At 38.4% G+C, this 27,919-nt stretch overlaps 7 protein-coding genes across 8 annotated transcripts in view; 3 read left to right on the top strand and 4 right to left on the bottom strand.

Annotated features, from left to right (window-relative positions):
• Nucleotides 1-27: 27 nt before the first annotated feature.
• On the bottom strand, nt 28-3,750 carry LOC118739269 (G patch domain-containing protein 1 homolog). The gene is made up of 3 exons (XM_036470504.1): nt 3,520-3,750; nt 1,771-3,463; nt 28-1,678 (listed from the first exon to the last, which is right to left on the bottom strand). The coding sequence occupies exons 1-3, from the start codon at nt 3,575-3,577 to the stop codon at nt 166-168; spliced, it is 3,264 nt and encodes a 1,087-aa protein (XP_036326397.1). The 5' UTR covers nt 3,578-3,750; the 3' UTR covers nt 28-165.
• Nucleotides 3,751-4,412: 662 nt separating this feature from the next.
• On the top strand, nt 4,413-6,664 carry LOC118739268 (tRNA (uracil-5-)-methyltransferase homolog A). Its single transcript, XM_036470502.1, has 4 exons — nt 4,413-4,760; nt 4,819-4,986; nt 5,047-6,178; nt 6,242-6,664. Exons 1-4 carry the CDS (start codon nt 4,560-4,562, stop codon nt 6,574-6,576), a joined length of 1,836 nt encoding a protein of 611 aa, XP_036326395.1. The 5' UTR covers nt 4,413-4,559; the 3' UTR covers nt 6,577-6,664.
• A 2,658-nt stretch (nt 6,665-9,322) lies between these two features.
• LOC118739266 (COP9 signalosome complex subunit 1b) lies at nt 9,323-11,353 on the top strand. Its single transcript, XM_036470500.1, has 4 exons — nt 9,323-9,493; nt 9,600-10,328; nt 10,381-11,052; nt 11,109-11,353. The coding sequence occupies exons 1-4, from the start codon at nt 9,464-9,466 to the stop codon at nt 11,190-11,192; spliced, it is 1,515 nt and encodes a 504-aa protein (XP_036326393.1). The 5' UTR covers nt 9,323-9,463; the 3' UTR covers nt 11,193-11,353.
• On the bottom strand, nt 11,334-13,062 carry LOC118739267 (corepressor interacting with RBPJ 1). The gene is made up of 2 exons (XM_036470501.1): nt 12,817-13,062; nt 11,334-12,708 (listed from the first exon to the last, which is right to left on the bottom strand). The coding sequence occupies exons 1-2, from the start codon at nt 12,886-12,888 to the stop codon at nt 11,461-11,463; spliced, it is 1,320 nt and encodes a 439-aa protein (XP_036326394.1). The 5' UTR covers nt 12,889-13,062; the 3' UTR covers nt 11,334-11,460.
• Nucleotides 13,063-15,058: 1,996 nt separating this feature from the next.
• Nucleotides 15,059-16,454, bottom strand: LOC118739265. The gene is made up of 2 exons (XM_036470499.1): nt 16,331-16,454; nt 15,059-16,278 (listed from the first exon to the last, which is right to left on the bottom strand). The coding sequence occupies exons 1-2, from the start codon at nt 16,452-16,454 to the stop codon at nt 15,284-15,286; spliced, it is 1,119 nt and encodes a 372-aa protein (XP_036326392.1). The 3' UTR covers nt 15,059-15,283.
• Nucleotides 16,455-16,984: 530 nt separating this feature from the next.
• Nucleotides 16,985-18,218, bottom strand: LOC118739264 (ketohexokinase-like). Its single transcript, XM_036470498.1, has one exon. It carries the CDS (start codon nt 17,970-17,972, stop codon nt 17,028-17,030), a length of 945 nt encoding a protein of 314 aa, XP_036326391.1. The 5' UTR covers nt 17,973-18,218; the 3' UTR covers nt 16,985-17,027.
• Nucleotides 18,219-18,679: 461 nt separating this feature from the next.
• LOC118739262 (receptor-type guanylate cyclase Gyc76C-like) overlaps nt 18,680-27,919 on the top strand; it is a 161,774-nt gene continuing 152,534 nt past the window's right edge. The window contains exon 1 of one of the 2 annotated variants that reach the window (XM_036470492.1): nt 18,680-19,275. The gene's annotated coding sequence lies outside the window, so the exon portion shown is untranslated. Of the gene's footprint in view, nt 20,577-27,919 lie in introns of both variants that reach the window. The other variant, XM_036470491.1, reaches the window with a different exon arrangement.

Raw genomic sequence — 27,919 nt, 5'->3', positions numbered from 1 at the left:
ATTTGAGTTTTTATAAAAAAAAAAATCTTTAAGAAGTTCAAATGGTGCACCCATATTTCAGCGCTTTATTTCAGTTCGTAATTTTTGATTAATTGTTACAGTTTTTCAAATTTGTATACATTTGCAAATTGTATATATGACTAACACTATATTTACAAATGAAGCTTAATGCTTACCTTTCTTTTTCTTAGATTTCTTGGATTTTTTCTCTTTCGATTTTTTCTTTGATTTTTTGTGTGCTTTACTTTTTTTACTTTTCTTCTTTTGCGCTCTGTCGCCGGAGTCATAATCGGAGCTCTCATAGGTGCTGCTGCTGCTGCTACTTGTGGATACCTTTTTACTTTTCAATAACTTACGAACTTTCTTTTCTACCCACTCATCATCCCTGGCCTTCTTGCAACCTTCTGCCCGTTGAACTAGAAAACTGATCATCTTTTCTTCAACAACCTTATTCATCGCGTCCACATTCGCGATATTGCTGGGTGTTCGTATATGCTGGGGAAGCTGTGGGCCATAAACTTTAGATTCTACACTCGACGAAGTGCTGGGTATATCGCATGACACAACTGCCGGACCATATTGTCCACCCGCACCCGCTACTCGATCCTTATGTGTTTCAGATAATGGCCTTTTGGGCGTGCGTGGGTCTTTTGATGAAGCTGTTGAAGCCGTATTTATTGATGTTTTCGAAGAGCAACTTGTCGGCTGTTTAAATTCTAACTTGATGTCGCATTCACAAAAGGGCTTTGCAGTAGCAGGTATCAATCCAATTTTCGAAATCACAGCTTCTGGTGAAGATCTCACATGCCTATGCTCTATTTCATTGTCAATATCTATGATGTCCATGGAGGTACTTGCTGTTGTTTCTTTACTTTTGGGTTTTTGCTCCTTCGTTGATAGCAAAGCGCTAAAGATGCCACGGGGCGGGGATGTATTGCGCAGAATATTCACGCAATCTGCGCTGAAGGATGGCGGAAAGCGCGAATTCTTGTCATTTGGCGTTCCCAATAATTCCTTCTTCAGTGCAACATCATCGGTCGCTTCGTATTGTTCATTGCCTTCTTCATCACTGCTATCATCGAATATGGCTTTATAGAGCTCCAACTTTTCGCTTGGAGGTTTCAATATAGACTCTTCGGAGAGTTTTTCTAAATTGGTCTTAGCAGTGGGACGGCCTACTTTTTTGAAGTCATCTTTCATTTGCGTCACAGTTGAATGTTTGTTCTTCAGCTGATCAACAACTACTATAGAAGTAGATGATGAATCCGACGAGCTTAGACTATGTGTGGTCATGGTCGAAGTATTGCAGGTAGAGACAGAAGTTACAGACTTCGTGTTAGCTGTGCGCTCACTTTCCGGCTCGCATCTCGTTTGCTTCAGAATAGGCTTTATCTCTGGTAGTTTCAATGGCACTATGACCGGCGTTTTAAAATCGGACTTTTTATGGACACAATCTTCCAAATAGTCGAAAACCGACATCTTTGCTGAAGAGGGCCGTTTTTCCTCCTCCATGTGGCCGCCATATGGTTCTGCGATGTTGTATCGCTTACATAGTAGAGAATTGGGTTTCCACATTGATTTGGAACGCTTCATTACAATTTTCTTTGGAACTGAAGTACTTGCTTCTGGTTGTTCAGCAGGCTTTCGTTCTGCTTCAATGCTTGACTCCGAGATGAAACTGAAATTTGAATTAAGAAGCAGCGTTAGTCCTAGTTCATTTCTATTCCTAAAAAAAAATAAGGCATAAATTATAACTCATTTTGTGCTCACCGATGTGACATCAGCCCATCGAGCGGCCTAAAGATTTTTCGCGCCTGCATGAATTCCTTTTTCTCCATCTCCCGATCCCATTCGCTCAAATGAATTGGTTGTATACGATTTAAGAAATTCGAAATTTCTTCCTCGGTTTTTACCTCGGCCAACAGGAACTCCTCATATCGACGTTGTTTTTGCTCATCGTATAAAAATGGTTTGAACATGGTGGAATCGAGTTTTTTGGACCCATCGTAAACTTGCTTCGTCACTTCTGTCAGAGCTTCAGTCTTATTTGACGATTTCTTCTTGCTTTTGGCTGCAGTATCACTAGCGTGAGTGAAGCGATCGTCTTGTTCAAGGCGTTCCAACATGAGCCTTGCTTTTTCTGGCAGCCTATAGCCACCACCTTCAACTCGAGTTGCCGACGGATCTTGAGATGAGTTCTGTGGTTGCTCACAATTGTTCTGATTTTGTTCCTGCATTTGCTCCTGGCGCGCAGAAGTGCTTGTAGTGGGTTTTTCATTAATCAGCTGCATCTCTCCCAGTAACTCCGCTCGTTCATCTGGGTTTAATCTGTTTCTAGAGAGCTCTACCTTTTTAAAGTACGTCTCTATTTCTTCAGCTTTTTTCGGATCCATTGGCTGGAAACGGCTCTTTCGTTCTGCCCAGTTACGTGGTATGAAATGTTCTGGTACAACGGGGTTATCTGGCTTCTTTAAAAGAATCGGGGTCTTGCACGCCGAAAACCCTTCAACAATCAGTCGATCTTGTTCGATGATCACTTTCCGCCTTTTCGGCTTATTATCCTCCAACGAGAAATCGTATCGTGAAAGATCATCTTTAGCATATATATCTTCATCTTCCTCCTCCATTGCACCGACACCAAATGCTTGTCCTTTAAAGGATATTTTGGTGTTATTTTTACTCACCGCCTCCAAAGCTGGTTCGAATAGATTTATGTGCCTGTTGCTGGCAGCTCCTCCCAAAGCATTTGAGAGTACAGGATCTCGACTTAAGCTTCCATTGTAACCCAAACCAAAACGATCTTTTTTTGCTATGCAGACATAGGGGTCATAATCATCGGGTGCGAACGTTATTTTATCAGCTTCATCATCAGAACTTTCCGTCTCGCCATCCGCTTCATCTGAATGTCCTGGAGACTTCGGCGTAGGTACCGTGGGTTGATATCCATATTGTTGCATTAAATACATTTCACGTATATTTCGTTTGCTAGCCGTTTTCTTCTCCCTGCGTGTTTGCCGCGGGCCAATACCTTGTCCGGGGCGCCAACCCATGCTTTTTAATATGCGTTCGCCAATTTTAACATCGCGTGGCGCAATAAATTGCTCCAACACTGGTTTGCCAGGTATGGGTCCACTGTGGGAAACCATAAGTTTTCGCTTTCGACTGTCCTCTGGCTCGAATGAAGTATATTCGGCACGAGTTTGCAGCCGCTGTGGTGCGATACCAAATTCGCCGCGGTCTTCATCATCCATAAAATCGTCAGGACGTTGTTGAGAGCGTTGTGCTGCTTTTTCACTACGTGAGCTCTTAAATGTCGCTGGTGTCCAGCCTTCCTGGGAGCCAACTGTATTCCAATAGCCGGCGCTAAAGCCCCCCGTAAAAGCGCCATGAAAACGACGCTTTCCATTTTCATCCGTCACAATTTGATCTTCTGGTCGTATCGGTTTTTTCGATGGAATAGTTTCTAAAAAAAAGTTCGAGGTAAATCCAGAGGTTTACATGAAGTGAATTGCAACTTACCCTCGTCCAATTCAGGCAAAGTTGTGCCGAAACGGTGAAGGCCAGCTTCTTCATACATTTTCGAATACGAATTCAGATAATTTCATATGCTTTCCTCACTTTATACAGTTTTAGCAGATTACACTAAACATTTCAATTTTATTGTACCTCCAAATTTAATAAAAAATTTAGCAAAAATTTTATGTTTTTCAATGTTTATTTCGGCACACAGCTGATAGTGCTACTTCTTCTTCGCATGAGGTATTCAATCACGAACAGTGTTGCAACTTTGATCTTTTTCGACGAAATTTGGTGTTTTGGTCGGTTGGTCGGCAAAGCAATGAACGTAGATAACAAGAAGAACGTTGTCTACGTTCTTTGATAACAAGAAGGGACAACTGGTTATAATTTTAACAGCCACTTAACAGCTACTTTTGACCTTGCAATTTTTATTTCCGAAAGTGATCTTTGCAAATCTTCAAAGAGGGCTTTCAGGCTGTTTACACGGGAAAGTAGACTGGGTACTCTTTGGCTGCATTTCTTTATTCATTCTGAATGTTTGGAATAAACTTTTTTGTTTATTTATTCTTTAGAACGTTCTTGATGATATGTTGACGTATATTTCAAACGCATTCTGTTTATTCCGGCTGTGAAATGGGATTATCCGGAATGTATAAAGAAACGCAGCCTTTATGAATTTGTACAACGATTTTGGGTTGATGGGCCCAAACGCGTGAATCGAATCAAAAAACTTGACTTTTCATAAAGCGGTGTTCATCATCCTTCGTTTAGGGGGGGGTTTGGGAGCCACGCTCGCCGCCTCCGCCCCCGCCCCTAAATCGTTGTACAAATAGCTAAAGATTTCCCATTAGACTTTCTATTTCGCATTTTGACAGCAAAACGTATAGAAAAAGCGCTTGCATTGCCACGTTTAACCGCACCTTTACTAGCACCACATGTTTTAAGAATAAACATTAGTCGCACAGTATAATTAGCCGACAGTGTGAAAATTAATTGAACTTTTATTTAAATTGTGTAATTAAAAACAAAAACCAAAAACAATGAGCGAAGTGTCTACAGAAAGTAGTGATCAAATCTCTAACGAATCGCACAAAGTAAAAGAAAATGGTGAAGCAGCGGATGTAACAACGGAAGCTGACTCTAAAATACCAAATGACGAATTTAATTATTTAAAGCGAAACGAATTTACTTCCGAAATTTTCAAAATTGAAGTACGAAACTTGGGCTATTTCGGCATTGGCGTAAGATATCTGTTTCCCTAAGTATGATCAAGTAATTAGGCTTTGTATTTTCATCTAGGAATTTAAAAAGTTGCTGAGAGCCAAGCTCAATCTCAACATGACTAAAATCAAATCACCTCTTCGTAAAGAATTCGCTTTTGTTTGTTTTCGTAGCCAAGAGGATCAACAACGCGCAATCGAAACTCTTAACGGATATAAATGGAAGGGCAAGGTGCTGCAAGCAGCAGTAAGTGTAATGAAATAATTTCATCTAAACGCCTACAAACTGCAATTTATCCAATATTAGCTAGCAAAAGCATCAGCTGATCCGCTGCAGAAACGTCGTAATGAGGATGCTCAGAAGGAGCAGGGAAAGTCGAAGCGACAACGCACATCTGCCGACGCAATCTGTCCCTATGCAACCATACCTTACGAAGACCAATTACAAAAGAAGAGTACTGAAATGCAGGAGCTTCTAAAAAAATTCATCAACAAACTGCGCAACATCAACCAGGACGCAAAAAAAGAGTTGAACAATTTCAAATTCGAAGGCGTCAAAGGGTCTCCCCAGATCAATGGTTATCGCAACAAAAATGAATTTACAGTTGGCAAGAATGCGGAGGGTGAAATCGTAGTTGGCTTCCGTTTGGGCAGTTATGCCAATGGTTCGGTGGAAGTTTCGGAAATACAAGATTTGCCTCACATTCCAGACGCAGCAAAATGGGCTGCTCAAAGTTTTCAGCAGTTTGTTAGGAACTCAAAATTTTTACCGTTTAATCCAGAGGATAACTCTGGGCATATACGGCAGTTAATGGTACGCACATCCGCGCACAGTGGCGAAATAATGTTGGTTGCTGGCATTTATTCTTCAAATTTAACCGATTCTGAGCTCACAGATTTAAAGTCGAAATTAAAAGAATACTACGAAACCTTTACAGACAAAGAGCGGGGATTTAAGTGTACATCTTTGTATTACCAAGATGTAAAACATCGCGCAGCAGGTCAATTGGTTTCCCCTGTAGAACACCTCTACGGTAGCACACACAACACCGATAACATACATCATCTCGCCTTTAAAATAAGCCCGCTGGCCTTTTTTCAAATAAACACACATGGCGCTGAAGTACTTTACGACAAGGCTATCGAACTAGCCGCCCCACAACCACATTCAACAGTGTTGGATATTTGTTGCGGCATCGGCACCATAGCACTGGCTTTTGCGAAACACTGTAAGCAGGTGTTGGGAGTGGAAATCATACCAGAGGCAATCAAAGATGCAGAATCTAACGCCACTGCTAACAAGATAGAAAACTGCAAATTCTTTGCTGGCAACGCTGATGACTACATACAATCAATGGTGCGTGAAGTTGTGTACGGCAATGCACCTGGTGCGCCACTAGACTTGATAGCTGTAGTAGATCCGCCGCGGGCTGGACTGCGTAAGTTTTTCTATATACATAAGCTGTAATTTGAACAGATATTCAATATTTTTTATATTTCAGATAACAGATCTATAGCGGCAATACGCGCAGCCACTGCCATCAAGCGTCTGGTATATGTATCTTGCAATCCACTGCATGCGCAACGAAACTGGATCGAACTTGGCCGACCGGAATCGAAGCAATATAAAGGAAATCCATTTTTTCCAAAAACAGCAATAGCTGTAGATATGTTTCCGCATACCACACATACAGAATTGGTCATACTTTTCGAACGCGCCGCGCAGCCAGAAGTTCCAGAAAAGCCAAAAGAAGCAACAAGCACGGAGAGTGTAGATGTTTCTGAACTGGAGAGTAAAAGCGAAGAAAAAGGTGCTTTTGAAACTACGGAAATTTGAATTTCGAAAAAGTTGTTAATATCTAGGTATACAAATACTTGTATATAGATATTTAGCAGAATTTAAATATATATATTTTTTTTTTAATAAAAGAAATTGAAATCGAAATAAATCGAAATTTTTATCACCGTTAATAAAAACCGCCTCGGTCTAAATTCATAAAAAAGTAAGTCGTTATCTTTATAAAATAATGGGGTCATAATCAGACAAATTTGTTGAATATGTCACCTTATAAAGCTTTCTAGCTAAACCCAAGCATAGTGTAATAAGCAAAGTGAAATCAATATATGACATATTTATTTTTTATACGCTTATATGAAAACGGTTGTGTCATTGCGTTAACCCAATTGAAACTAGCAACATTATAAATTAATATAAAACAAAAAAAAATCGATTTCAAATCAAAAAATAACTGTTTTAGAAAGTAACGAACAAAAAGAAAAAACTTATTTAAAATGCCAGATACTTGTGGTTATGCTATTTCATCAAATGAGAGGTAATGATCAAAGTGTGGGTATGTTCTCAAATGCATTAGTGCACAGGCATATCGTTAAAATAACGTCCAATAACTACAACCGCAGTGCGCCAAACAGATGTGAAGTATCGCATAAAATTTATACTTTCACCAATTTAGTAATAATAGATGGTCCTGATTTGCAGTAATTAATTTGAGAAAGAATCCTTAATCTTAATGTGTATATATATATGTACATATATAGGGAAATCTTTTGAGATGGAGACATTCTGCGCACTCGCATATGGTTTCCGAGACAAAGCAGCTGCACTGCCAAGTGTGGTTTCTGTACCTTCGTCAAAACTATTTATATGTGTAAATATCAGTAAATAGTTGTGCACAAAAAAATACGGTTTAATGACTAATTTATTTACCAAAATCGAGAAAAACAGGAAATCTCTAGTGCAACTTGCATAAATTCAGAAAAAAAAATATTGAAAATGTTGAAAAACACCCTATCACAGAATTTGGTTGAAGAACGCCCTATCTCAGAAATCGGTTCCAAACCAAAGCCGAAAGAGGGTTAATAATTGCGTTTGTTTACTCATTTCCAGTAAAATCCAGTAAAAGTTTTTACGAATTTTCATGTTTTGGCGTTTTCGTACGCAAAAACTTGCAAATGACAGTTGAAGTTGCAAGTTTTTACTGGATTTAAACGGATAAAAATCCGCACTTTATCCACTTTTTTGTCTTTTTTCGGATCGGGTTTCGGAGTTTTTGCTGGCTGCGTTCGTCACAAAGTAGGGGTCTTCATCAAAATTGATAAACACGGGTGTTACTATCTCATTTCTGCTGTAATTTTCGAGTTAAGCAACAATTTTTGGACTAAATCTGACTATTTGGGACTATTTCTGACTAGGGGTGTTCATATCAAGTTATAAAGGGATAAATTGCTTAAATGTATCTGTTTATCCGCATCCCTTCATGAACGCGTCTTGGTAAATATTCGCAGAAAACTGATGTTAATTTAACTTATACGGCTAGATACGTTTCATTCTTACGTCATCCATTGTGTTCATTTGCTTTTATGTGTCCGTAGCAAAAGCGACTACTTGGCAACCTGTAAGGCTTGAATTTTGCTGAAATTTATACATTTATCCTCCAAAGTTGTTTGATAAACTGATAAACTTTGGTTGAATAGATTTTCATAAAAAGTTTGACAGCTCATTTATCAAAATGATAAACTTATCACTTTATCAAGTTTATCAAGAGTTTACCGCTACTGGCTTTGTTTCTTTTATTTTCTAGCAGATACTTATCAGGAAGAGTCAGAATGGGAAAATTGAGACAGACGCTCACAGAGAGCGAGATAACGAAAAAGTAAAGAAACGCAACACTAGCAGAAACAGCAAGTAAACAGCTGATCGGTGCATTTGACTATTGAAAATATTTAGCGCGAATTTTTGTTTATTCATTTTGACAGCGGCTCGTTTCTGCTAGTAAAAATTTTACGTAAGAACGAGAGAGAGCTGATAGTTTATGCTAGTTTTTTGGGTTAAGAAACGCTTTCCACCAGAAATTAGTGGTTATTAGTGATTAGTTATAATTCGTGATAAATATCTGTTAAGAAACAAAGCTACTAGGTTCATTCCTTATCTTTTTGGACTAAAATCTGAACAGTGTCAAAATGCCAGAGCGTAAGCAAAATGCGCTCACTAAAAGAGAATAACAGAAAAAGTAAAGGAACGCAAAAAGCCAAATTTTTAGTCCAAAGAATGGCAACAACAAAGCTAACGTCAAATAAAAATGGAAATGTATGTACAAAACACATTCACACAAGCACAAGCACAATAAACACTTACTATATCAATTATTTTTTGCCTCCTTCCAATTTCAATTCACTTTTTTTACTTTTTAGATTATTCTCACTTTTTGCATATTCTTTAATTTCCGTTAATTTAAATTTAGTTGAGTTTGACACTTTTCAGGATTTTGCCAGAAAAAATTCTTCTGACTAAATCTGACTACTTCGGACTGATGAGAGTCACTCTCACTGGGTGTTGCTCTCTCATTTTAGCTGTCATTTCCGAGTTAAGGAACGCTTTTTGGACTAAATCTGACTACTTCGGACTTTTTCTGACTATTTCTGGGAGATAAGGAACGCTCCTACTATTTCTGGGAGATAAGGAACGCAATATGAAAGTGTTGAAATTTTTGAAAAGCTTTCATGATTGAAAACAACCTTTTTGTCGCTTAGAACGGGTCTGGCAAGGTTTCGCAAAATCAAGCAAGCACTTTGCTGTCAAAACCGGCTGTGTGCGCAAACGATTGGTGAAATTCTGAAATCGACGGTGATAAAAAATTAGAAATTTTCGTTTAATTCTGTTTATACAGCCGTAAATAAATTCTTTATACAATAATACGAACCAGAATATGTCACTGATGCCGGGACCATTGGCGCAGGTGAGTTGTGTTAAGTGCAGCTGCCTAATGCTCAAATAATTGAACGTCATTGCTTCTTTGTTGTACCTCACCCCTTGTCCTTTGCCTATTTCGCCTGTTAATCAAGAATGCTATCGAACCGATGCAAGTGGACGCGCCCATAGAAGATAACGACAACAATGAGGAACACCAACTGATTGTTGAGAATCCATCGCTCGATCTCGAAGTTTACGCCAATTCGTATACGGGTTTGGCTACATTATACCGTCTGAAATTCGTGGCCGATGTGTGCCCTTCACTTCGTGTCGAGGCACTTAAGATGGCTATCAAACATGTAATGACAACGTACAATGTTAGCATGTACCAATCACTGCACAAGAAACTAGCAGAACTTAGTGCTGGGGGGCCAGGTCAGCCCGGCGGCGCTGCGGGCCTACCTGATGTGGCTGCTCAATCAGCAGCACAGGCAGGTGGGGCTGTGGGTGGCGCCGACGCATTGGACTTGCCAGCTTTTGACAGCAACTGGGTGGAAACTAAGAGCAAACAAGCTGCGTTCAATTTGGAAAAACTGGATTCAGATTTAAAAAATTACAAATCGAATTCGATCAAAGAAAGCATACGACGTGGACACGATGACTTGGGTGATCATTATTTGAGCTGTGGGGATCTAACTAATGCATTGAAATGCTATTCGCGCGCACGCGACTACTGCACCAGCGGAAAACATGTGATTAATATGTGTCTGAACGTCATTAAGGTATCGTTGTACTTACAAAACTGGGCACACGTGCTTAGCTATGTTAACAAAGCGGAGAGCACACCTGATTTCATGGAGGGTCCTAAGGAAGCCAATTTGGTAAGTAATCGATATTGCTTTTAAGGTGCATTTTAATAAACCATTTTTACAGTCTGTCGCCACACGTCTTAAATGCGCAGCAGGCCTTGCCGAACTGCAAACAAAAAAATACAAATCAGCGGCCAAGAAATTTTTGCAGGCCAGCTTCGACCACTGCGAATTTCCAGAGATGCTATCCCAAAACAATGTTGCTATGTATGGAGGCCTTTGTGCACTAGCCACCTTCGATCGCCAGGAATTACAAAAAAATGTAATATCGTCGAGCTCGTTCAAGTTGTTTCTAGAACTGGAGCCGCAGTTGCGTGATATAATTTTTAAATTCTATGAATCCAAATACGCATCCTGCCTAAAGTTACTCGATGAGATTCGCGACAATTTGTTGCTAGATATGTACATAGCTCCACACGTAAACACACTCTATACAAAGATCCGAAATCGCGCGCTAATCCAATATTTTAGTCCTTATCTATCGGCCGATATGCGTAAAATGGCAACCGCTTTTAATCGCAGTGTACCAGCTTTGGAGAATGAGGTTATGCAACTTATTCTAGATGGGCAGATTCAGGCGCGTATTGATTCACAGAATAAAATACTGTGTGCCAAGGAGGCCGATCAGCGTAACAGCACTTTCGAGCGCGCCATTAGTATGGGCAGGGAATATCAGAGACGTTTACGTATGGCCATTCTGCGTGCCGCAATGCTTAAGAGTCACATTCAAGTTAAGGTAAGTGGTACATTTTTTTCTGCTTATTTCTCATAGTTTGATATATTTTTTTTCAGAACGTTCCACGCGACTCGGGCAATCATGGTACGGACTTTTGTGTAACCGCTGGATCGAGCACTACCGCAGCCGTAAGAAACTGAGTTGATTATTTGGATTCAGAGGACTAAATTTGGACTCAACTAACACATTATTATAATTAGCATTTCATTCATTAAAAATTCAAAACATACAATTGTTGCTCTTATTGGTCCTACAGAAGTTTGTAACGAAAAATTTGTCAATCATGATCTGACTCCGTTTACGAGTTCGTTCTATATTTTTCTTAAATGCATCATCCACATATATATATATAGTTACAGATATGGTTACAAAAACATTATTAAAATTTTGTCGTTAACAAGTGGCCATTTAACGACTGCGCTCACGACGTCTATCCCTTGAGCGGCTCCGGCCTCGTCGTTGATCTTTTGAATGCATCTGGCCCCGTTCATTTGAAGAATTGCGATTTCGCCGGTCTCTGGAGTAGTTGCGTTCCCTGCGTGTTTCCCTCGAACGACTACTTTCCCTTCGTTCACATCTTGTGGGGCTCTTTCGTCGGTCATCCCGTCCACGATTTCTGCCATCATCGCGTGATTGGCTGCGATGGTGCCGTTTCACATCTGTTGAGCTTTTGTGTCTATATCCATTCTTATCATAACCACGTATATTTTTAAAAGACTCTGCATCAGATTCTGAACTTGAATTGGAAGAATCACTAGAGGAACTCGACTCGTCGCTCGAATCTGCACGTCTGCTCTTTTTCCGATCACCTTTGGTTTTCTTTTGTGCCGACTTCCGCTTTTCCTTTTTGGAACTATGCTCTTCACTTTCGTCAGAGTAATTTCCACTGCTACTGCTCGACTTTTTCGAACGGCTTTTCTTTGATTTCTTTTCTTTTTTGCTCTTCTCATACTTTTCTTTCTTCAATTTGCGTTTTTCCTTTTTCTTTTTTAGTTTCTCAATCTTTTCTAACTTCTTCAACAGTTCCAATTTCTGTTCCTTGCTTAACGACTTTAAAAAAGCCATTTCAGTATTTCCATTACGCTTGCCTCCCTTCTTTTCACCCTCTTCGTCATCACTAGGCACCAGTCTGTGCTGTTGATTAATTTGCTTGATGTTTTGTAGCTCCATGGCGGATCGTTTCATTACCAGGCCATCTTCTTTCATCTGTTCCTCGAGCACATTCTTTGCCATCATCTCGCTGGCCTCAGCTTCCGAGTGCAGTTTGCGGGCTTCGCTCATCGAAATACTATACATGCTGCACTCTTTGTCGGTATTAATGTGACCCCATTTGTGACATTTAATGCATCGAACATTGCGCACTTGGATACCAAAGGGCTGATCACGAATCTCGGTGTCGCCTTTGCAGTATGATTCGCGGGGCGCGTTGAACTTCCGTTGCCACTCAAATTTATACTCTGGCTCCGTGTCGTCTTTTTCACGCTCCTTTCGTACGCCAGGAGGCGGTTCGTACATGAAGTTCACGCTTAGCTTGTCCTTGCTATCCTTGCTTAGCATCGCTTTGTTTTCATGCAAGTTTTGTTCCTTTTCGTACTGATTTCGTAGCTCCTCCTGTTTCTTCTTGTAAGCCTCCGCTTGCTGCTCGGCCATCCAAACCTGCAGGATTTTATAAATTTCAAAGGGGGATGTAGTAAATGAAGATAAACACTTAGTTATAAATTATAACTAAAAACCTTCAACAAATTTTTTGGTAAGCACACTTACCCTCTTTAGATTGTCTCTCGAGGCTGGATGGAAAAACTTCTTACACATATAGTTGTTAAAACCCTTCCCCATTTTGCGGCTTCTTATTCACTTACGAACTGGATAAGAATAAAAATAACTTATTTTTTCCTTATTTAATAGTTTTTAGAGTCGCAATAGCAATAAATACGCTATACATCTTTGTAGAATTTCTAATTTCCCCTGCCATAGGGATGTCGGAAAACATCGACGTATCGAAAATATCGAAAAACATTGATGCATCGAAAATATCGATGTTTTGCTTCGATGCATCGAAAATTTTCCCCTCGATGTATAAATAGTCGATGTATCGATGTTTTTTGAAAACTGACATCTACGGTACATTGAACCGTCATTCTGGTTTTTCAATTGTCCAAAAAAAATAAGTGACTTTGGCCAAACAATTTAAATGGCTGGAAGAAGTTCCGTTAGAAACATCATTAGCTCAGTTGCAGTAATTTATTTCAAATTTTCCACAATTTTGCTAATAAGATATTTTGTTGTGAAACATTATCTGAAAAAATCCTATGCAAATCGATGCATCGATGTATGCCCTTCGATACATCGAAAAATATCGTTTAACATTTCGATGCATCGAATCAAAGAAAAACATCGATGTATTTTTACAACTGACATCCCTACCCTGCCACCAATCACCAGCAGAGCTGCCAACTTTCCTTACCTGTGAGGTGCAATTTTGTGGATAAAAAAGTGTCAAACTGTGCCAAATAGAAAAATAGAATTGCCAAAATAGGCGCCATCATTTTTTAATACTTCCAGTTTAGCAATAAAATATAAAGGTGTTCACTCGAGTCGATTTTGCGTTCAACTCACCATGGGTTGCACGAAAAAAAAAATTGAATGGCTAAATGTTGGCTGGCGACCAACTTTGTTGAAAGCGATTAGTTGAAAGGCCATTCAACCAAAAGTAGAATGCAAAGTAAAACAATGCAAATACCTTTTTATGGCGAATATTTTTATATTTTTTTATATTTTGATATTTTTAGCCATACAATTTTTTTTCGTGCAACTCTGCGTGAATTGAACCCAAAAGTTGCCTGAAAAATCGCCTCGTGCGAAAGCCCCATAAGAACCAGAGAACGAATATATACGTTCTCTGTTAGAACTACATACATTTCTAAACAAAGTGCAATGCCAAAAATAAGATAAATCAGTAAAATATTTGGAAATAAGAAAACTTTAGTTGAGAAAAAGTACATTCAACGAATTTCACAAAAATGTATTCAACCGTTACTATTTTTCAAAATTGCCATTTCGGAAAATTAAGTGACATTTGATGTAAAATAGGGCCAAAAATGGCACGGTTTGAGCCAAGCCGGCAGCCCTGATCACCAGGTGATTGTAGCTAGGTATGGAAACGTTGCATCGATGTTTCAAAACATCCACTAGAAATGTGAAATTTTTTCTTTGATGCCTCAAAATTTCCTATAGGCCCGTCCACATACAACTTTGGCGTCGCGTTGGCGCTGGCGTCGCTTTGACAGCAGCGCGAGTTACGCCCGTGCTTGCTACAATGAACGCGTAGCAGAGAATACTTTGGTCACTAAATTAACACACTAGCGGCAGATAAATCAAAATTTTACATCAATAATTGCATTAAAAACCATATTTCTTGCCCGCATTTGATTAAAAATGAAAATTAAATCACATAATTTTGATTATTTAGAACAGCTGACGCACGACGCACGCGAAAAGTTGAGAGTTGGCCATCTTTCTGCGTTGTGTTGGCATCGGCGTTGCCCAACTTTGGTTATATGGAGACTTTCATATAAATGCATGTACTCATAGTCAGCTGTCGAAGTGACGCCAACGCCAACGCAACGCCAAAGTTGTATGTAAACGGGCCTTATTTTCTATCAATTGGCACAGGTCCATAACCGATGTTTTTTAACATCGATGTTTGTTTTGGGAACATCGATGTTTTTAAGAGCGATGTTGCATTCCTAATTGTAGCTGTCAGAGATCAGTGCTGCCAAACTATAGGCTAACCAATGGCAGTACAAAACGAAATAAATGGTCAGCAGGAAATTTTTACATAATTGCGTTATTTTTATAAAATTCAAACCTTCAGATCATGTGAGAACGTAATTCCCAGCCTTTTTTAATTAAAGCTAACGATTAGTTAATTTATATATTCACTCAAATATTTACCATTTTTTAAAATATATTTTATAAAAATATATAACATAAAGTACAAAAAATTTATTTGGATGCAGCCAGGAATTTCAACGGCGGCAACTCAAAAAGCCGGAAGTTCATCACATTGGCAATGTAACGGCTTTTAGAAATAAAAAATGCAGCGAACGGTTTTCGGTTATTCAGTATTCCATATTATTTGAATTTGTCAAAACGCACCCTGCAAATATTGAGATGTGATAAAGAACCAAAGTCCAAAAATATAGACAGTGCAAACTCGCTGCTTCCAGCTTTACAAGTACCAACACAGTAGACAAACCAATACATTTTTATAGGAAACTTGCATGGGTAAAGCGATTTTTGTTTGTGCTATGTGGTGTATGTGTGTCTGTGTTGTTGCGGTTGCCATTGAGTTGGTGGTGGGATACTGGGTCGGCTGTTGTTGGCGCTTGCCTCTCTGCTGGGCGGTGCTACCTTTCAACCATTGTAGCTCTTCGGTGGATACAACAATAGGCATACTATTTGCCACTTCTGCTGGCGTCTCAAGCCTGGTCGGCTTTTGTACCGCATATTTTTGCATTTCCAAATATTTTTGCCAGATTTGCGGTATGCTGCCAACTTCTTGGTGAAAGTCTTGAAATTGCAACTTTAGATTGCCGTCATTGACATATACCTGCCGTGTCAGTTGATAGTGACGATCTTGTATGAGCATATTCCGAACTCTGATTACTCCTCCGACTGTAGCAGGGTCTTCTTTGACAGCACCTTCAACTCGTCCATTGACAGCCGCTGCGCCATTGCATACAGCACTCGGGACACTGTTGCCTCCCCCACACACACAGGCCTGCGGTATAACTTGCGGTAGAGATTTGTTGTTGATGCCTTCCTTCTTGCTATTGACATCGTTTGATTGGCCGAGTTTGCTTGCGCAGTTCGGCACCGCGCCGTAGACGTGTCCTTTCCCTCCCATCATGAAATTCATCTGCTCCAGCTGCTTCACCTTCTGCTCTAAATTGGCGTTCTGCTTTTCCAAGTTATCATTCTGCATTGTAAGTTGTAGATGTTGTATGCGATATTCGTCGATAGTCGTAGGCTCCACTACATGCCGGCTGGCATAGAGCTTTCCGTGCTTGAAGCGGGTGTGCACGTGGTGTGCGACGTAGCTCTCAGCCAGCGAGGCTACTTTTGCCAAGGCATAAATGCATGCAAAAACACCCAGGAAGTTCAAATAGATGTCATAATTGTCCAGGCACACGTGCGGCTTGAGGTTTTCTTCAAATGTGTTATCTAAAATTGAAATATTTTGATTTTTGTGTGGCTTAAATCGCAAGCATTTTACCCATTTTGACCTCTACAGTCATTTTCTCTTCCCTCTGTAGTTCAATTTGTTTGAAATAGCAGAGAATAATCCACGTCGTGACCGCCAGCGATATCAAAAATAGAAAATTAATTGAGGAAAACATTTTGACATCTTTGGAATTTTGATCAAAAATAAAAAAGAAAATTTGCAATGCAAATAAAAATTTGATTGATTTCACACGTTTTTACACAATTTCTCCGTTCGTATAATTTGAGACTAAAGGAAAATGGCCTGAAGTCAAAATCATGTTGGAATGTGATGGAAAAAGGCAAGTACCTCTGGCGACAAGTGTTTGGGAGCAACTCATAATCAAGTCCGGTCGACCCCAGTACGGTGGGATATACATATATATATATATTTTTTATTAATTTCTCATTTAGTCTTTGCACTACCGTTGCAATGCATTTCACCCGCTACTCGACACAACGTCATTTCGTTTTGGCGTAGGGGTTTTGAATGCTGAGGTGAATTATTCATTTCAGCCCACCTCTACGGTGTTCTACATAAAAACAGAGACTTTATTTTTCCATTTTCTATTAAAGTCAATGTACATAATTAATAATATACATTTGTAAGTAGCTTAAATTTAGTTAAATTATTTTCTTTTTTCTAAAATTTACTTAACGGATACTTTGACCTTCTAAACAATTCCAATTTACAAGTATTTTCAAACACTTTACCGACCTTGCGAAAAGCTTTCAATGTCATCGTAGCCGCGATGAGCTAATTTGTATCCAGCGATTGCGTGTCCGAACTGTACCGCCTCTTGCAAATCCTTATCGAGCATGTGTAACGCGTATATGACAGCTGCGCAGAATGTATCGCCCGCGCCTAGCGAATCTACTATCTTCTGTACCGGCTTTGAAGGCACGAAAGCGTAATTACCATGCGCGTCTACACAGGCAGCACCATCGGCACCCCATGGGCATACAATTGCCGGCTTGGCGTTGTTCTCCCCTCGCTGAGGCTTGAATCTGTTATACAAACCCATTACTGCTTCCTCTGGTTTGTTCCAACCCAAGAAAGTTGCCAAATCCTTTCCCAGGAACACACAATCGGCGGCCTCACCCAACTCCAAAATTTCATGCTTCATTTTTTCCAAATCCACCGATATTCTAATACGCCCCCTCGGATCTTTCAGCTGTTTGTTGTGTGCGCGAATATCACGTATGAATGGTAACATAGACTCAGGATTGCGGCCCTCCAAGTGCACCCAACCATAGTTGGTCAATTTCAGCTGAGCCAAGTGCTCGAACGTCAGCGAGGGAAATCCAGGATTCGAATGTATAATAGTGCGCGAGCCAGTTGCCTGGTTGAGTATGACCGATGAAAAGGGTGGATCCATATTTGTACTGGGACAATTCTCTATGCATATTTCACGCTTGCGACAGTCTTCATAAAGGAAACTAAATGCCGGTGAGGCGCTCTGCATGCCCATAAATTCGACATCAGGAGCGCCCAGTTGTCGCAGCACAGTGCAGTTATTGGAAGCATTGCCGCCACGCTGCCAATAGCCAGCCAGACAGCGTTTGTCGGTATCCTCGACGGGGTATTGCTCCACAAGATGTATGACATCCAGTACACACATGCCCACGCAGACTATGCGGCCTTTACATGGCATTATTTCTGTTGCGACACTCGTTGTTTTACTTGTAATTTTGTTTTGAGTATTATTTTGATGAATTACTGTTCATTTGTTTTGATATTAAATTTCACTGCTCACTACACTCGGCGTTTGCGCGGGCTGCAAGTACAATAATTAAACGATTCTTCATCAATTTGCGAACAGTTTTAATCGAACTTTAAAATTAGTTTATAAATAAATAAATAAAACTATTTGCTTGTGACGGCAACTGCACACGAAAACAGTTGTTTCCGTTTAGCTACTCAGCTTTCAACTAATCACTAATCACCACTGAGCGTTTTATTGAAGGTTTTTTTGCATTCCTAACTTATCTACATGAACGGACTCTGATTACCTTCCAGTTATTGCGCTCAGAAGCCGTCTAAACTTTGTCGATAGTTAAACGTTCTCTCAGAGCGCGACTTCTATTGATCAACCGGAGAGCGCTTTAACAAGTGAATAATTGTGCAGTAAATCTTCATTCACACGTCGTATGCATGTATAAATGTATGAGTTTTGATAGTTTGTTTCATAGTTAGATGTTAATATTTTTTTATTTTGTTGTATTTAATGTAAAACTTTTAATTCCTCTCCTTTGCATTCCCTGTTCGCCAGACATGTTTCCGCAAGTACATTGAAGATCCATCTCAAAAACTTACCCTGAAATGCCCTGTATTGCTTAATCGGCATCCGTTTCCCCTCTCAAAATCTATTTTCGCCATTCGAATCACCCTGCGTGTCAACTAATTTTCACCACACTATTGTTGCCACAAAATTGCAAGCAACCGGTTAATCGAATATCCTGCCCATTCACTGCGCGCTGCTCGCCCACCTTCAACAGGCTGTTCCATTGCAGGCGGTTGTGCGGCCGTTTTCTAACAGCTTCTTGCGCACTACCGTAGTTGACCGATACGCTATCCGGCTTTCCGACCGTCATCCGCTTATTTACTTCGTCTGCTTGCTTGGCATGTGTATGGGTGGTGTTTGTGTTGAATTTCCGAGTGGCGGCTGCTGCTCATGCAACAGCAATAGCGGGTATTTCTTGGCGTTCGCTCCCACATGGTCGGTCAGTTGGTTTCGTTAATGCCACTTTGAAGCGTACAATTATCAAAATGTGCGGATGCCAAGTGTGCATTCACCAGTCAAGAGTAAAGTGAAGAGGGGCAAAAACGTCATAGAAAATATCAGAAATAAAGAATAAAAACTCTAAACAAGCAATTGAGTGAGAGATTAAGAAACCGTCGACTGTTGCTGATGCGACTGCTGCTGTTGGAAGGGATTAAAAGCCACAGCCAGTGAGGTGGGCAGTTGTAAAGAGATTCGCGCGGCGATGTGACGTGTAATTTTCTATTGTTTGTTGTTGGCGACGGCGCGTTTTGAATGTGTTTTTTGAATTGAATTGTGCTGCAGTGAATTGACAAATTAATTATCTGCAGTTTGCAGATTTGTATGGATCATTTGAATTTCTGTTTTGCTTCTTTAAACTCCGGAAAACCACTGCATGCAAAAACGCGAAAATTGCCAATTGCAGTAGCTTCGAATTGACGTTGGCTAATAGCTTTGCTAGAACTTCAATGTGTTAAACCAATGTGCAACAAAACTGACCGTATAATTCAAGTGCATTTTTTATTTATTTTAATAATAGTAAACGCGCTAAATTTTGTATGTAAGTAAAGTGAATAGTGAAAGATCTTAGTGTAAAAAGAAAAACAAAAGAAAGAAACGCCCAAAGTGGAAAAATATTACGCTGAGGTGCGCGACGGACATTCCTGAAGCCATGATTACAAAAAATGACGGTGAACGGAAAACACTCAACGAACTAAAGAAGTGAGAAAGTGACAACTAAAAAAAAAAAAGAAGCAAATTTAGTGAGCGCACACGCACACTCTTACATATTTAGTGCGACACATACGAGTGTGTAGGTGAGTTTGCCTCCATTAGAGGAAGAGTAATGGCCGTTTCTATTGTGGCGTGTGCTCTTAGTGCAGTTGATCTTGCCAACAGTTTCCGTTGCCGCTGCTCATTCCGTGAATCGTGGTGAAAGAGAGCGGTCGAATCTCGTCGTGGTGGCACCGTGCCATTTATACCCATACACACATACATACAAATGCGCATGAAAGTGGTCGCGATCTGCTGCAGTGGTTCAAGATTCATTCGTTGATAATATAAAAGTTGAATATTTGTGTTTTTTTGGTTTGATTTGAAATTTTGTTATTTTTGCATTTGCCGCAACGCTTTGCGTCGCTTTTCGTTGCTGGCTTACAGCTGCAATATCAATCAACAAGTGCAACTTATTTACGATGCTCATACAAAATAGCTACATATGTATGGACCTGCTAGTGTGCGCATAGTAGTTGTTAAAAAGTGAAAAAATAATAAGTGAGAATAAATACGACACATGCACATACAAACATACATACATCATATATGTATATAGTTGCACTCATGCCAACGCAATTTAGTTACTCCATTGTAATAGCAACTTGTGAAAAGTGTAAAATTTTTGTGATCGGAATTAACTTTGCGGTAAAAATGCACGTGTTTTTGGGTTTTTAACAGGCCGCAAAATTGAATAATTCCTGCCAATGGCCGTTAAATAGTGTGAGTGTACCGTATATTTGTGTATTCAATCGAAGTAAATGCTTGTCTTGTAGGTAAACACTTGGTATAGTTGGATTGTTGTTGTTATTATTATTATATATAGGTAGAGTGTAATCCGTGATAATAATCTTACCATTTCGTTTGTCTTAAAAGATTAAAATTAATTAAAATTTTTATAAATCAGTTTTTATGTACATACATACATACATACATATTTAATTAAACTTAAAATTGGACTTCCTCACTCATGTACTTAAGTTCATTGACTGACTTCAACTTCGCTGTAAATTAAACAAAGCAAAACATGGTTTTTATATGCACAGAAATTAACAGTAGAAAATAATTTGTGGGTATTCATTCTATTTTTCAGCCGACTACGGTGAAGCAGTCTACTTTGCATTCCCCGTAATGAATCAAAGCAGCGAAATTAATAAAATATTGTAAAAAATTCTACTCTGCATTACCGGTAATGCCTAAAAGAAGCGAAAAAATTATAAGACATTATAAGGCAATATAACACATTGCCACTAAAAGCGATTACCGATCTTTTGCTGGGTATTTAGGAAAGTATGTACGGTGTATACGAATCTGCCATTTTTTATACAAATAATACATATGTATATCAGTGGAATTTCGTATTTTGTTTGCCATTGCTCTTGTTCGAGTGCGTGTGACAAGCGTGCGTTGATAAGCGGTGTCTTTATCTCGTACAGAGTTGCAATTGACATCGCATGTAAATGTATGAAATTTCGCTTTAAAAACACTTACTCTCAATATTTTCTATTAATTTGATCTCCAGCTCTAATATTTCCCTTTTAGCCACAGTTCCCTTTAAAAAATGGTTTCCTCTATTCCATTTCTGAAAATCAATATTCATATTTAGAAGCCCTTCATAGCTGGGCGAAATTTCACAACACACACACGTTAATAGTGCAATTCCGTATGCCCGTGGGTTTGTGTGTAGTAAGCATTTATTATTTTATTCCCAATTCTTTGTTTATTCTACTTGTTTACTTCGTTAATTTGTGTTTTTTTTTTTAATTTTTTTATTTATTTATTGTCTTCCTCACATCTCTAGCGCGATCACTGCTCAGTATTGTCTTCATAAGCCACCATTTGGGTACACTCTCGCTCTCTATGATCATCACTATAGTTACGGTGACCATATTTATAAGAGCCGAATACGGGGCAAAAAAATTGCAAATTTCTTCCACACTGTTTTCCCTGAAACAGTATCCATATAGTAACTTCACAAATTTTAAGGTTAATTTTCTCGAGATTTTTACCCCGTAAAATTTGTTTAAAAAATTCGTTAAATTTTAGTATAATAAATTGCAATTTTAAGTCAGTAAGGCTTACCACTAATTTTTGGCAATTTTTTTGTTGACACATTTTTTTCATACAAAGTATGTAAATATGTTCGATCATTTTTTCTTTTTGAAAGAGAAGCAAATGAGCAGTACTTTCCACTCGCACTTTATTATACTCAATTTTAAAGAGTTACAAAACTGCAAACCAATTTTTTTTCTATTACAAAATTTTGAAATTTTGGTGAAACATTGCAGAATTATTATTAAGAGTTATTTCCACAAAGTTGGGAATTTGGTATTATATGGTTTTTGTTATATACCAACAGCACTTAAAACTCGTTCATAGGCATGCCATTTTAATGAGCTGTTAAGGCGTCGGAACACCAAATACGGGACAAATATAGGACTTTAAAAGAAATACGGAACATTTGGCGTTCCGTATAAAATAAACAAATTACCAGGACAATGGGTCAAAAAAGAGGACTGTCCCGTATAATACAGGGCGGATGGTCACCGTAACTATAGTAAACTTAGCGCCAGTCACTACTCACACTTTAATAGTTTGCTTCTCATCATCGTTATAATGTGTGAACATTCGAATCGTCGTTGGGGAGGTGTACGCTCTTCAAATCGTATCTGTTTAAGGAGCGTGCTCTCCTCCCTTTCGCTTTAAGCACTTCGACATGAAAATTAGTGTACCTATCCATGTATAAATTTACATTTGTACATACGTACAATGATCATATACTTACATACATACACCCATATGCATAAGTGATGTGTTTTGTACTTAACAGCAGCGACGACTGATAAAAATTGTTATTTATAAATTTTTGCCATTCCTTCTTTCTTCTTCTTCGGTCATCGCGTAGTTTTTCGCTCTTGCCATCACATACTTTTCAAGCTTATCGGTTTCGGCATTTTTTTCACAATCTCATACAAAGTGAGACAATTACCGACTACATATTTTACTTGGCTGGAATATTAATTTTTTTTCGCTTTTTCTGATTTGACGAAAAATAGTCGGTGAATTGGCATGATCCTATCCACTAGGTTAGGCAATCTACACTTTAAATACTTTTACTACAAGAATGATAGAATACAAGATTGCGCCAATGAGAGAGGATTTTTGAGCGGAATTTTTGCGCGACGTCATCTTGGTGCAATTGCAAGAGAGAAATGCCAAAACGCGTATAAAAATATGTAAACAATGCAGAAAAATGTGTTAATTTTAATATTACATGGCCCAATTTAGCAGGAATTAATAAATATACAAAGATTGATTAATTAGGAACACGTAGCAATAGTTTTGGACATGCAGCCCTTTAGGTAAGTAAGATTTTTAGCACACGAAAAAATGGATGTATTAACAGTGTTTGCAATTTCATGTAGATCCAAAGGAAGGTGTGCAGCAAAGTGAATTTTTGGACTCGCCATTGTAAAAAACCATGCTGAGCGCATATTTATATTTGTGGACGGTAGCCAACCTTATCCACTGATGCATTACCTCATACCAGCACTAAAAAGAATCAGGTACTAACCAAAATAAGTAGGTAGTGAAGTTCATGTATCTATTTACTGTGGGAACTGCTTTTGTATGTATGCCATTGCCAGCAAACTAAACCAGCACTTGCCTACCTATGTACTTACTACAATTCACCAAGGAAAGGCCAACATGGTTCCATGTAGAAGCTCATAGCTCACACACATAGCACAAGGCTCGATTTGGTATTTAATGCATCACCTCGCCGGCAGAACTGCTTCCACTTTTTAGCCAGGATTGCGTCCGTAGCAAACGAAAAAAAAAAAATATATCGCACGCATTCCTTTTGTTTTCACTATTACACTTTGCCACTGCACACTTCGTTTTGCTTTGTAATGTTTGTAATTGTTTAAAACCACGCAGAAATCTTAACACACGAATATTAAAATTGTTATTTGGATGCTGACAATCAACAATTGCACCAAGATGACGTCACGCACACAGCTGATTCTGTCAAAATCACAAAGAGCGGATTAGCGGTACCACGATTGGCGCAATCTCCATTTCTCTCAATCGTGCTTTACTACTAAGTAATCGCGGTGATGTTTTGTGATTGCTTTCAATTGTCTATTTTCTTGAGTTCAACCGACTTGAGTACGTTCCCAGTAATCATTTAAGCTTGATATCAAATAGCGAGAAATTCGATAGCACACCCATTTATCAACACTTGCCCTAGATATCAAGGCTTGATTTGGGCTTGAAATGGGTTTGATATCTAAACCGTTCTAATACAAAAGGGCACCAAAAAATCTATTTGAAGTGGACTAGATTTAGCTGCTGTTCTCAAACTACTTGCAAGGCTTATTATCAGCTTGATATTGAGCCAAAAAAAGCTAATTTATCTCAAAGGGATTATCACTACTTTTTCAGAGGCCACCATTTCACACAACACTAGCTTTGCTTGTTGAACCCTGGGATTCAGTAGTTCAGTCTCATCTCAAGTCACTAAATTTGAGACTAGCAATAAATGACTATTTTTGTGACTTGAGATTATTTGGGTATTCAGTAGGAGCACAAAAAGTTCACCAAAAATGTGTGGGGAAAACAAACACAGACAGTCAACTGATAGCGTTTATGTATGCCTTTTTCCCGCACCGCCCAAAGAGTCGCAATTGGTCAAAGCATTAGGCTGCCGGTCGAGAGATCGGAGTTCGAGTCCCCCTCGGGCGTAGAGAATTTTTTATTTATTTTTGGTTAGTTTTATTTTTTTTACACAATCGTTAAAGTTTTTTGGTTTATTTCCTAATGAAACTGTTGTTGAACAAATTTCCTCGCTTCATTTTCGCGTTTTTTTTTTTTAATAAAATTGAAAGAAATTATCCTTTGCTCCATATTTTTATTTTTGTGACCTGCTCTTAGCCAGCTGACAAATTAGTAATTTATTTTTGAGACTAGAGGCGTGAGACAGGGTACTGAATACCAAATAGTCTCAGTTCTTGTCACCGCGATTCTAAATAGGTACGTCAGTAAATATAATAATATTCAGCAATTCAGCCATGAAGAATTCTGGAAATTCTGGCATTGCATATTCAACGGGGCAATATTTTGTTACCAGCTTATGGCATGTTAACAAAATTTATCGGTTACAAGAGTACACAGAATGCGAAAAGTGTTTAAAAATTGACTGGAACTATGTTCACCGGTTACAAAATTTTATTACCAGCGCAGAATAGACCGGTTAATGTCACTAAACTACTAAACGGCTAGCTCGATTTGGATCATATTTAGAACATATGTCAGCACCTTGAAAAGAGATAAAAATGCACTCGATAGGTGGCGCAAGGGTCGGGGTATTCCTAAAAACTGTATTTACTTACCGATTTGTATTTAGCCAATTGAAAATAAATATTTGGACTAAAAACTTACACAATAGGTGGCATTGTGGCCGAGATATTCCTAAATATCTTCTACACTGGTAAAATGATGGATATCTATACATATTTATACACACATACCTCATAATTAAATTTTCACACCCCTCTTTGAAGGGCACCAATATATCTTTTAAACCAACTACGCTGGTGAACTCAAACTTGGCATGGATACATAAATTGTAAATACCCTACTTATGGCATTGGAAAAAGGGGCGTGGCATCCCCCATACAGACTGAAATTCTTATATCGCTATTCTCTGGAGCCACTTATGCTAATGTCCTGAAATTTAACACAGCTATGTACATACATATGTTATCAATACCGTACTCATGGCGAAAACTGGAAAGAATTGGAAAGGGGGGCGTGGCCTTGATTCAGCTGCATCTATATACATACATATATGTAAATGGGCAGCCATCTTTCGATTTAGAACCATATTCTTCTATATTTCTAAATGACATTCAATGACTGTTATTTTGTTTTAGATTTTTGGGAAAAGGTAAAGTTTCTAATGAAAATTTTAAGATTTTTTTTTCTAATTTTGCACAAAGTGTGGAACCTTGATGTTTATGTCTTTCGTAAGACACTGCCCCAAGTATAATGAAAAAACAACGAAAAATTTAAAAAATGTTTTGCTGAAATCTTGGATCTCTCACCTGTTATTATTTCATAACAGTTCACCAGATACGCGCATGGCGAAGTCTCGCGCAACCGAGTCCAGCTTGTATAGTATAGCTGTGTACATAGCGGATGACAGTGAAATATCAACACAAGTATGTAAATCGCTTAGTTTGACATTTTATGCGGAATCATCTTCTACGAGAGATTGACTCTTTTCTGCTACGGTTTCTGTTGTTTTTGCGCATCGCAGTATTTGTAACCGTTAGTTCTATGCAATTTGTAGTTGTTGTGGTTGGTTTTTTTTTCATGTAAAATCTCTGCTGTTCACTACAATGGAAATTCCATCATTTGCGGTAGATTTGCATGACTGTTGTTAGAGCTTGGTTTTTTTTTCCATGGCAGCTTAAATAAATAAATATTATAAAATACTGTCATCATAGTTTTTCTATTGTCTTTGCAATTGTTTTGTGTGCAGTTCTTGTATTTTCAAAGGGTAGATTTATGTAAACTGTAAAACCTATAATCGGAATTTGTGTCGCTATTACGCGACAGTAATGACAAAGTTTATTTGGCAAAAGTTTAACATGCTGTGAACTTTGTTGAAAATGAAGAGAAATATATGTATGTATGTATGTAGGTTTATCACAACATGAAAGAAAATCCTTTAAAAATATCAATATATAAGAAGTTCCAACTACTGAAAATGTTGCAGGACTTCATCTTTCCTCTCTTTTTCTCGCAGCTGCATTGTTTTCAGCTAATCAGCAGCTGAAACCAATAATTTAATTAAAGGGTCGAAAATAGCCGTTAAATATTCTGTTTTTTATTTTATTAGAAAACCGTTATTTTTTAATGTTTATTTTTTTATCGATGAAGAATAATTGTTAAATTTATTTTTCGGTAAAATCCTATTATAAATGTGAAAGTGTGTTTGTGTGTTTGGATATTTGGATGTTTGGGAAACCATCACACGAAAACGACTGAACGGATTTGCATGGAATTTTGTACACAGATAGCTTATGGCCCAGATTGGAAAATAGGCTAATTTTCTTAAGAGTTGCCATCTGCTAAAAATGTGAACTGAACTGAATGTGACTGAAAGGATTTGCATGAAAATTTGCACGCAGATAGCTTATGACCAGGGAACGGATTTTATGGAAATTGCCTTCTTTTCTGCTAAAGAGATAGAGTATATTCGGTTAAGAATGTCCACGATTTCATATATACACATTTGATGTTGCCTTTTTTGCCTTTTTTAAGATATTTGCCTTTTGTGCCTTTTCTACCTATAAAAAAGTGATTTTAGCATTTACAATTTTTTTTTTAAAGATTAAAAAATATACACAAGCCCATGTGGCTTATAGAAGCGCAGGGACCTCTTGCCAAATTGGTGTTGGAAAAATTCAGCTAACGTAGGCTTGGAGACAATAACGGGTGTGGATAAAATTGTAAAGGGCGAGGAAAACGCCCTTATTTCTGATAATATGAACGTTTCAAAGGTTCCATATTTAAATTGGGCTCCACTTGTATCAACTTACGTCGGGCGCACATTTAGTACATTCAAGGCTCTTCTTCGCGAAAATCGAATGAAAATGCTGGCAGAAAACTTCAAGATGCATGTTGTGGTTCAATGTTACTACAACTATACAGATTAAAGTTTTATGAGTTAGAAACTCGAAAGGATAAAATAGTCAAAGATTCAAAGTACAAATTTTCCATATAATGAAACTAGTTCATAGTTTTTCTCTTTTTACTTGTAATATAAAAATTTCTAAAATACATAAATGTATTTTTTGATTTTGCTTTTTTTGCAATACCTAGTGCCTTTTCCTATTTCCTTTTCCAGCCTATTTCGTTATTTTATTTTGCCTTTTTTATACGTTTTTAGGTCCTAAAAATCCGTTCCCTGCTTATGACCTCGTTGGAAAATAGGCTACTTTTCTTAAAAGTTGCCACCAATTAAAAAAGTTTAATTACCTTAATACGCGGAAATA

This window comes from Rhagoletis pomonella, unplaced genomic scaffold (genome assembly GCF_013731165.1).
Source record: "Rhagoletis pomonella isolate Grant_MI unplaced genomic scaffold, Rhpom_1.0 Rhpom_scaffold_00005, whole genome shotgun sequence".
NCBI classification, from domain to species: Eukaryota; Metazoa; Arthropoda; class Insecta; order Diptera; family Tephritidae; genus Rhagoletis; species Rhagoletis pomonella.
Note: the sequence above shows the minus strand (reverse complement) of the source record. Positions and strands in the feature narration are given on the sequence as shown.